This window comes from Lolium perenne, chromosome 5 (genome assembly GCF_019359855.2).
Source record: "Lolium perenne isolate Kyuss_39 chromosome 5, Kyuss_2.0, whole genome shotgun sequence".
In the NCBI taxonomy this organism is placed as follows: domain Eukaryota; kingdom Viridiplantae; phylum Streptophyta; class Magnoliopsida; order Poales; family Poaceae; genus Lolium; species Lolium perenne.
In genome coordinates, this window is record NC_067248.2 from 169,892,532 (window position 1) to 169,903,719 (window position 11,188).

At 46.3% G+C, this 11,188-nt stretch overlaps 1 protein-coding gene across 1 annotated transcript; it reads left to right on the top strand.

Annotated features, from left to right (window-relative positions):
- The first annotated feature begins 5,541 nt into the window (after window positions 1-5,541).
- On the top strand, window positions 5,542-10,255 carry LOC127300587 (brassinosteroid LRR receptor kinase BRL1). Its single transcript, XM_051330719.2, has 2 exons — window positions 5,542-5,867; window positions 6,253-10,255. The coding sequence occupies exon 2, from the start codon at window positions 6,408-6,410 to the stop codon at window positions 10,035-10,037; it is 3,630 nt and encodes a 1,209-aa protein (XP_051186679.1). The 5' UTR covers window positions 5,542-5,867; window positions 6,253-6,407; the 3' UTR covers window positions 10,038-10,255.
- The last annotated feature ends 933 nt before the right edge of the window (window positions 10,256-11,188 follow it).

Consider the following 11,188-nt stretch of genomic DNA (forward strand, 5'->3'; position numbering starts at 1 on the left):
CGGGCAGCTTCTATGTCAGAACAAAAAAATGCTCAAGCTCACAACCTTTTTTCCAAAACAATGGGATTCGGGTGCTAGTGCTCCTCTTGCTTTTATGGGATACTGTTGCTTGTTGTGGGAACAACTAGGGTGTTGCAAATTATGCTCAATTTGCAAGGAAACCTATACTACCATATTGTTCAGGAATGCTGCATAATTTTTTTACGGGTGACCACAAGGAACAGATGAGTGCGGACTCCAGTAGATCCCCGGGAGCTAGATTACTGCGACCACCTTGGCCTCCACCGGTAATAGAAACTCGATACAGTAACATGGAAATGGGTGGCTGGTAGTTCAAAACAGATGTAGTTGTTCTTTGGATATGTTCAAAGAATAGTCTAACAGGCAAGTGTTGCATCACTTGTATTCATAAGAATCACTTGCTACATGAGCCTTTTGGCAAATGGAGATTGAGGTTGTGTTCTGATCAAGTGGAAAGTGAATTGTTTGCTTGTAGTGCAGGCTGAGCTTGATTACTGCACTTATGGGCTAGCTCGGGCACAATATTGTGTTATGAGGAGGGTGTGGTATTTAGCATGTCTACTCAATTCTTAGTTTGTAGTTGTACCTCTAGATCGATAGTCAAATTGTTATTGCATCACAATACGAAATCAGGTTGGCACAACACAAGCTTGGTGGTATTGATCTTCATTATTGTAGCAAAGGCTATCATTTTTTGCTTGGTTGGATGAATGTCAATATGGGAAGTACTTATTCCTTCGAGCTGACCCTATCGTGGACACCACTTCAATTACCAAGGAACACAGTTGTGGATGTTCAGGAGAAGTGCTTTTATGGAGTTTTTACCGATCAGTTGGCAGTGTTACGTCCCATTGCTACAACCCAGACTTGGGAACTCACATGTACGGATCATATGAGAGATAAGTACATCAATTACCAAGGAACCATGAGCAGAACACTTATAGCAGTTTTGTGTTGGTGGTAATTCTTAAACTTCTGTTTTCACTATAAGGACTACAAGGGCTCAATATGTTCATTGTTCGTGAACCTCCAGGTATGAGATGGATAGCTATCAATCATGTTGTGACTTGTGTCAACATCTTCAATGAACATGTACAATGGGATCCCGCCGGGTTCTTGTCAACTATGAGTGGTGAAAAGGATCCGAACTATACTCAACGATCGTGGAGGATGCAGATTATTGGTGCTCAAGGATACAAACTGATCATAGGCATGAACTACTTGTCAGCACCTTGGGATCTAGGTATAATCGCAATATACGAGTTGGTAGTACCAGTTCATGTCAAGACTAGGCAACCTCAATGCCGAAAAGGAGCAACAAACTATCCCAACCTAAGGATGTCATTGCTTGGGGACAAGCAATAATGTTTTCCCGAGATGGTAGTGTAACACCCAACATATCCCTGGACCGAACTAGAGCTATGAGTTGTTGTACATAGGCTTGGCCCAGCTAATCAAGTATTAAAGCGGAGAGGATAAAGACATAGGAGGGAAGGCAGAGCAGAGCATCGAACGGAATATAACTTAAGAAACCGAACTCTTCTCCTCTTCGGGTTTTTCCTCCTCCTTAACCTCTTCTCCTTCAGGTCCGACTAATACCACAAGTAGCCTGCCTCCATTTCACGTCGCGATGATCGCCGATGACGGCGGTCATGAAACCATGCTTTTATGCATTCCTCCCATCCAATTACCTCAAGTACATCATCTATACCATTCACCTTATCATCAATAGAGATGTCTACTTCGGCGGCTCGACCACTTCCACGCGCTCTGGCCGCTCCTAGTCAAGGGCTTGCAATTTTTTATCGCACAAGAAGTCCATTTAATTTCATCTCTGATGTCGTGGGGCCCAAATCTATTCCAACTAGGAAAAACAAGCAATTTCTAATCCAATGTTCCGTAAGATAATTATTTCAAAACAAAATACAAGACAATTAACCCATCCAGATTTACACAAGACTAAATTTGTTTATTTGATCATGACATAAACGACATATCCATATCTCTCGAAGACTATTAATCACGACATCCCAAAATTCTTGTGCTTGTGTAGCATAGACATATCTTATCAATATTATTATGTTAATATGATGGTTAAAATCATTTGATTATAAGATCTTTAATTTTCTATTGTTGCTTATATTCAAACTAAATAATTCAATTGAACACTTAGTAGATCACATTCATATATATATATGGGTCTAGTTACTCAACTTTGCACTTCTGGTGCACCTCCAAGTTATTAAAACTAATACAAAGATATCTTACTCTCTATATGGACTTCTCCAAATGTGGAGGGGAATAATCTAGAACCGCAATGTAGTGGCAGAGTAGATGGTGTACTGCAACATTGGTTAAATTGATAGTACCAGTAATATGTGCCACTTTCCTACACTAGGACGTGGAACATCAAATTCTGGAAAATAATGAACCTAACTTTTGTTGTTATATTGACCTGGCCCTTATAGGGGCATATAAAGAGTATCAGACTTGGAGGGCAAGTAACTAGCTATAACTTAGAACACAAAAAGACTCTAACGAGCTATTGCAAAATTTCATTTCTTCTCACTTCTAAAAGGGAAACCGGCAAAATCCTGACATATTGACAGTTTAGAATTTAAACGGAAAAGCAACATCGTTGTTGTTATGTCCAAGAAAGTGGTGCTGGACTTCAACAATTTAAAATCAATTTGTTTCTTAGTTAACAACTCAGAAGGACTCACGTTCTTACATTTCTTAAATTTTCTACTACTTTGTACTTTGGTGCCTCTTACGCATAGTTTCATTCATTACCTTCCTCTAACTTTAGTTCCTATATCCGACAATGATGAAGATTGTGAGAATCTTCTTGTGCAATATTTTATATTACTCACAAAAAAGTTTTATATAATACATATGCGATACTTATAGAGCTTTGTGCAAATGGAAACGGAAATATTTGAAAAGTGAAAACATTAGGTTGCTATTGAAGGTTATTTAGTCAGCGGCAATACTCAGTTGAGTGTTTTATTCCATATGTATTGGCATGTGTACCAGATGCAATGGTTTTCTAAATTCTAATATTGCACACTCTTGGTACAAACGGATCTTATTCCGATGATTTTTTTTGAAGAGCATGACCGTAGGGAAATATCCTATGGTGTATATTATCTTTATATACACACCAAGAGGCAAAGCCTCGGAAAAAGAGTTACAAGTAGTTTAGGGGGAATAAGTGAATGGATAATAGCAAATACATTTGATTGAATTAATTAAAGATAGACTGAATCCAATCTAGAAGTTGATGCACTATTGCTGGCTTCACTCTGTGTTGATGTAACAAAATATCACTATGGAATCTAACCCTCCTCCTGCCTAAGGAGGGTCTCTGGTTTTTGAAGATGAGATCATTCCTTTCTTTCCATATGTTCCAAGTAGCACACGATTCCATTTCCATAAAGCAAGGTCCTCGGAAAGAATTTTTCGCCAGGTTGAAGCGAAGAGATATCGGTTGAGTGCAATCCCAAGATGCCAATAGAGGCCCAACATGCAGCAGCAAATGGACATTGAAATAATAAGTGATCTCTCGTCTCATCATGGTGATTAAGGCAGATCACACAAGAAGAACCACCACCATCGATGAAAAATATATTTATATCCACACATATTGTCTGCCGGAGCAAAACAAAGTAAAAAAACACGTAGATGTTACCGAGGGAAGGGGTGAAAAATTTATTTAAAATATTTACATTTTTTTGGTAAATACTAGTACATCATTAAACTAGTAAAATTATATTGTAACGAAAAATCTAGTGTCAAATAATAGAAACAGGAGCACAATTTCAAGTTTTGAAGTCCATACAAGTGTAAATGACACATGCGAATAACATTTTGATGTTTAAATATTCGTCAGTATTCTGGTACCTCTTCGAAATAGACTCTTTCTTGAGCCATTGTCCTCTCTAAGGATTCCCAGTTGATCCACCATGGATAGCTTCTTCCTCCACTACTCTAAAGATGATATAAGCTTCTAACAAACCTAATGAACCATCCGAGTCTCTTCACAATCTTATTGAAAATATCACTAAAGCAACATGGACAAACCATCTATGAAACTATGGCTTCCCCTAGTAACAAAGGTCCCATACCAACTCAAAACAATCCAATCAATGCAAACATAAAGCCTAATGCTTAGAATCCTCCCTCAAATTTTGCAGTATGCAACTCATGCAATGGATCATTTGGAGATGAACAATGGATAATGTGAACAAATGACTGCCAGATCCATGTATCCTTTCCATTACGTGGATGGGAGATTATGATTCTAGGGGAGTAACTTGGAGGCCGGGAGAATCTTAGATCCGATCAACATCCTTTTGTTGGGTAGGAGGCCCAAATTTCTGTCGTTAAGGTGGCTCTGCGACCCATCCGGAGACTCTAGATGCCCGAAGTTCTGGTACAAAGTCCGCACAAATATGCGGGCATGTATAGTAGGTCCTCGTCCCTCTGGGGGGGTAGAAGTTCCAAATGCCTTGATTTTTGGACGTTTTTGGGTGGTTCTAGTTCACCATAGTAACCAACACAACCAACATGAAAATGACTTAACTTTCTCATATGAACTCTATTTCTGATAATCTTGGAATCGTTCCAAAGCTAACACCAATCTCTAGGTCTCCACACAAGATCAACGAGATGGAAGATGCAAAGGTACAACTGAAATGCTAGTTTGATTGACCATCTTTATAGGTACAACAATCAAGCCTATAATACCCTCATCCACCAAGCATCTTTAGATAGGTAAAACAATTGCTCATTTCACTCGCGCTTGAAGCTGGATTTTCTCTTGCGTGGTGGGTCCATGTTTTCAGACCATCGACAAATGTGTAAACACGGGAAAACCTCAGAAGTCCGGGACAAAAAGCGGCCCACAAAATACAATAGGTTAGACGCCGTTAGGAAGCGACAAATATAGCATATCTTCTACAAAAAAAGGCGACAAATATAGCATATCTCTTGCACGAAAAAGCGACAACTATAGCATATCTGTTGCAAAAAAGCGACAAATACAGCATATCTTTTGCAATTCACTATAATTTTAATTGCGAATCTTTGTAAATATAACATTTTTTGCAGTTTGCTCCACATGTAATAAACATATTTTACAGGGATAAATCCATGATTTTTATGTTTTGTAAAATCTGACTCGTTTCCACATAAATAAAATTCTCTTTGAGACTATCTTGTGACGTGAGATCTCAAGGAAGCTGGTGCCGGATCCTGGGCGCCCAAACGTGCCGTAGGTGCATGGTGTTGTGGGAGCAGATAGATATGGGAGAGGGAGGAGATGATGCCGAAAAGCCGGGCTCGCACCACGGGAATCAAATCCCAAGTTTGACCGGATGCTCAGGCAAAAAGAAGCAAAAATAAAGCGAGCATTCCGAGCACCCCGAGCCATTTTGCATCCAGCCCCTCGCGAGTTACCGTCCTTGGAAACTCGGCCCCCCTTCTTCCCGCGAATAAACAAATCCCCCTCTTTTTCGGGCCTCATTGCCGTCGCAAGCAAACAAGCCCCGTGGAGGGAGCCTAAACTAATGGCGGCGGTTCAGTAGCAGGCTAGCAGCGCCGAGAGAGCTCGGCCGTCTCTCCCCTAGCCTAGCGCCCCTACTTAATAAATAGTTGGGTGTAGGCCTGCCCCTGCTTCCTCTAATTCTCTCTCTCTTCCCTTCTTCCTCGTCCTCGACTGGGATTCTTGCAGCCGGCAGGTGGATAGATTCTGCTTGTGGAACTTCCTCTCTGAATCTGCAGAATTTGTCTCTCCGTTTCTTGATGGGGTCTCGGGTTCTTCCACAGTTCTTCTCCTCGCTAAGGTGGGTGGTTATTTCTCTCTGGTCTTCGCCGTAATTAATGATGCTGCTTCTCAAATGGTTTCGCGACCGCGAATGTTTGGTTGCTGCGGTTAGACTTGGTTTCTTGGCCTTTTGGTTGGTTATAATGGGGCATGCTTGTGATTTGTGTTCGTTTCTTGCTTGGGTTCTTCACGGGTTCTGTCGATTCTGGGGCGGTTTATTCTTAGGGGGGTTAGTGTGAGGAATTTGGACAAGGAATTTTGCGTTTTATTCCGTTGTTCTTGGGTGCTTTCCCCTGCGTAGATTCCTTGCGTTTTCTTTTTCGTCTCCGTAAGCAATTCGTGCTGCCAATTTCGTCGAATTTGTAGTCCATAAATGATGAGAGGAAATTTCCACAAATTTGCAGGGAAGTTGCAGCCCAAATCTTCTCCGTCGACATGTGAAGCCACCCAAAGAAGCTCGGCAGCACGCAAGCAAGAACCTAAGCGGCCACAACCGGCGCCGCCGGCATCTCCGTTTTTTCCCGCTCCTTGCAAGAATTGAACCGGCGAACGCGAAATCATGGCCGCCTCCTCGCCCACAACGGCGGCCACCTTCTTCTTGCTCGTGCTGCTCCAACTGCTGGCGCCGGCCATTGCAGACGCCGGCGAGGCTGCGGCGCTGCTCGCCTTCAGGCGCGCGTCCGTGGCGGACGACCCGCGGGGCGCCCTCACGGGCTGGGCGTCCGGCGCCGGCGCGAACTCCACCGCGCCGTGCACGTGGTCCGGCGTCTCGTGCTCGCCGCCGACCGACGGCCGCGTCGTCGCCGTCAACCTCAGCGGCATGGGCCTCGCCGGGGAGCTCCGGCTCGACGCCCTCCTCGCGCTCCCGGCGCTGCAGGGCCTCGACCTGCGCGGCAATGCCTTCCACGGCAACCTCTCGCACGCGCCGTCGACGCCGTGCGCGCTCGTGGAGGTGGACATTTCGTCGAACGCCTTCAACGCCACGCTGCCCGCGGCGTTCCTGGCCTCCTGCGGCGCGCTGCAGTCGCTGAACCTGTCCAGGAACTCCCTCACCGGCGGCGGGTTCCCCTTCGCGCCGTCGCTGCGGGCGCTCGACCTGTCGCGCAACAGCCTCGCCGACGCCGGCCTGCTCAACTACTCCTTGGCCGGCTGCCACGGCCTGCGCTACCTCAACCTCTCCGACAACCTCTTCACCGGCCGCCTGCCGGAGCTGGCGCCGTGCAGCCAGGTCACCACGCTCGACGTGTCGTCGAACCTCATGTCCGGCGCGCTCCCCGCCGGGCTCGTGGCCACCGCGCCGGCCAACCTCACGTACCTCAGCATCGCCGGGAACAACTTCACCGGTGATATCTCTGGGTACGACTTCGGCCGGTGCGGCAACCTGACGGTGCTCGATTGGTCCTACAATGGCCTGAGCAGCACCAGGTTTCCGCCGGGCCTCGCCAATTGCAGCCGCCTTCAGGTGCTCGACATGTCCGGGAACAAGCTCCTCTCCGGCTCAGTACCGACGTTCTTCACCGGCTTCCCTTCTCTGCGGCGACTGGCATTGGCCGGCAACGAGTTTGCCGGGCCGATACCGGAGGAGCTGAGCCAGCTGTGTGGCAGAATTGTTGATCTGGACCTGTCAAACAACAAGCTTGTTGGTGCCTTGCCGGCAAGCTTTGCAAAGTGCAACTCCCTTCAGGTGCTTGATCTAGGTGGGAACCAGCTATCCGGGGACTTTGTGACCAGTGTCATCAGTACCATATCCTCACTCCGGATGCTGCGGCTTTCATTCAACAACATCACCGGCGCAAACCCGCTGCCGGTGCTCGCCGCGGGGTGCCCATTGCTTGAGGTGATCGACCTTGGGTCCAATGAGTTCGATGGAGAAATAATGCCGGACCTGTGCTCATCACTGCCTTCTCTGCGGAAGCTGTTCCTCCCAAACAACTACCTCAATGGCACGGTGCCGGCATCGCTTGGCAACTGTGCTAATCTGGAGTCCATTGATCTCAGCTTCAACTATCTGGTTGGCCAGATCCCACCAGAAATAATCACTCTGCCGAAGCTCATTGATCTGGTCGTGTGGGCGAATGGCCTATCCGGCGTGATACCGGACATCCTCTGCTCCAACGGCACTACACTGGAGACATTGGTGATGAGCTACAATAACTTCACCGGAGGCATTCCACCTTCCATTACAAGGTGTGTGAATCTGATATGGGTGTCGCTCTCCGGCAACCGTCTTACTGGGAGTGTGCCCCCAGGCTTTGCCAAGCTTCAGAAGCTCGCCATTCTGCAGCTCAACAGGAATCTGCTCTCTGGAAGTGTGCCAGCCGAGCTTGGTAGCTGCAACAACCTCATATGGCTTGACCTCAACAGCAACAGCTTGACTGGCACGATACCATCAGATCTAACGGGCCAGGCAGGGCTTGTTCCAGGGGGTATGGTGTCAGGGAAGCAGTTTGCATTTCTTCGGAATGAGGCAGGCAACATCTGTCCTGGTGCCGGTGTGCTCTTCGAGTTCTTTGGCATCCGGCCAGAGCGCTTGGCTGAGTTCCCTGCGGTGCACCTTTGCCCGTCCACGAGGATTTACACAGGCACAACGGTGTACACATTCAAAATGAATGGCAGCATGATCTTCCTCGACCTCTCATACAATGGTCTCAACGGTGCAATACCGGGCAGCCTCGGGAACATGATGTATCTCCAAGTCCTTAACTTGGGGCATAATGAGCTCAGCGGTACAATACCAGAAGCATTCTCAGGGATGAAATCGATCGGCGCACTTGACCTCTCAAACAATCAGCTCAGTGGCGGCATACCCTCAGGTCTTGGTAATCTGTATTCGCTTGCCGACTTTGATGTCTCCAACAACAACCTGTCTGGTCCAATTCCTACATCTGGTCAGCTCACCACATTCCCAGCATCCCGGTATGACAACAACTCTGCTCTCTGTGGTATTCCTTTGCCGCCTTGTGGCCACAACCCTGGCAGGGAAGATGGGGGACGAGGTTCACCTGACAGAAACAGCAAGGTCATTGAGGCAAGCATTCTTGTCGGAGTGGTACTTTCTGTTCTTATACTTCTCCTGCTGCTAGTCACACTGTGCAAGCTAAGGAGGAACCAGAAGACCGAAGAGATCAGAACCGGTTTTATTGAGAGCCTTCCAACATCTGCTCAAACCAGTTGGAAGCTGTCAGGGGTGCAGGAACCACTAAGCATCAATGTGGCAACATTTGAGAAGCCGCTCCGGAAGCTCACCTTTGCGCACCTCCTCGAGGCCACCAACGGCTTCAGTACTGAGACCCTCGTAGGCTCGGGAGGATTTGGTGAGGTGTACAAGGCCAAGCTCAAGGATGGTACTGTTGTGGCCATCAAGAAGCTCATCCATTATACAGGTCAGGGTGACAGGGAATTCACAGCAGAGATGGAGACTATTGGCAAGATCAAGCACCGCAACCTTGTCCCACTGCTTGGATATTGCAAGATTGGTGATGAGAGGCTGCTTGTGTATGAGTACATGAAGCATGGCAGCCTGGATGTTGTGCTCCATGACAATGACAAGGCTATTGTGAAGCTTGACTGGGCAGCAAGGAAGAAGATTGCAATTGGTTCAGCGAGGGGCCTTGCTTTCCTCCACCATAGCTGCATCCCTCACATCATACACCGGGACATGAAGTCAAGCAATGTGCTTCTTGACAACAACCTTGATGCCCGTGTGTCGGACTTCGGGATGGCAAGGCTGATGAATGCGCTTGACACACATCTGAGTGTGAGCACACTTGCAGGCACACCTGGGTATGTGCCACCGGAGTACTATCAGAGTTTCAGATGCACGACCAAAGGCGACGTCTACAGCTACGGCGTTGTGCTCTTGGAGCTCCTCTCAGGGAAGAAGCCGATCGATCCGACTGAGTTTGGAGACAACAACCTTGTCGGTTGGGTGAAGCAGATGGTCAAGGAGAACAGAAGCAGTGAGGTTTTTGATCCTACGCTGACAGACACAAAGTCCGGGGAAGCTGAGATGTATCAGTATCTGAAGATTGCTTCTGAGTGCTTGGATGATCGGCCGATCCGAAGACCGACCATGATTCAGGTCATGGCTATGTTCAAGGAGCTACAGCTTGACTCTGACAGCGACATCCTCGACGGGCTCTCGATCAATTCCTCGACCATAGATGAGGCAGCAGAGAAATCATCGTGATGTTTTCTGATTTTTGCAGTTCTTCATTCGCTGGAAGGATAGAAAGATGGCGAAATAGCTCAATCATTTTAGCTTAGGAAAGGTAGTGTCCTCCAATTCAGTTGGGAGAAGTTGTAATTTTGGTTCTAGTTTTTGTACATAGCAGTCAAAAGTATGAGGAGGGATGATGTTAGTTCTTACTTGCAACAACAAATCAAGAAATGTTCTTTTTAGCTGTAGAGATCTGTTTGTTACCTTTTCAATCGTATTGCTTGTATTTCGGCATCCACCTTGTTTAGATTGCACTACAGCCTAGGCTTTTCTCAGCTGCATGTCTAGTACTTTTTCGTACACAAACCATTATTTGCAAGAATTGACCTTATCAGCTTTTGATTGGCACTTTGCAGACAATAGCGAACAAAAAGAGAGCTCCAGAAGATCTGTAGTCTTTGGCAAGTCATTTTCTCATTTCGGCTATGTAGCTGACCAGCATTGCTGTCTGTCTTTGACAAAGCAAAGGTGTAACCAATCTCTGCATGCCGGCTTAGGTGTTGAAAAATCCAGCCCATAGATTATGTGGACAGTAGCAGTACATAAACCATATTCTGGTACTTGGAAGATTTTTTATTTGTCTGCATGCTGAATGATTGCTGCTGGTGACAAGGCTGAGTAACAGAAAAGGAGTTCTTCAGTTCTGCAACTCTGGTACTAAATTCCCTGGGGTATTCTTCTCTCTGCTGACAGGGTCTGAAATGGATCTAGCGGGCATGGTAGGCTGCTTTTCCAGCAGGTAGTTGTGGACAAACTGAGGAGCAGGAGATGATAAGGCATGAATCACATTCTAAATTTTATAAGACTGCATTTCCTACTCAGTATGGTTTTATCTTCATCTGTTCTTTTGAGTCTGGCAGTTGATATTCTTCATGGAAACTTCATATACGTTAGCATCGTAGTAGACCTCTATGAATATTTTTCTCTAGTTTCAGAGACCTGACTGAGTGATATACCTGTTGAAGTCATGAAAGGATGCATGTATGTTGCGTCAAAAAGGATGTGTGATGTGTGTACATTGATACCTGAGGACTCTCTTTTCGGCCAAGTCTGTTCACTTTTCTATTGTCAAAAGTGGTTGCGTTTCTGTTCAATTTAGCACACACTTTTGGACTTTGAAC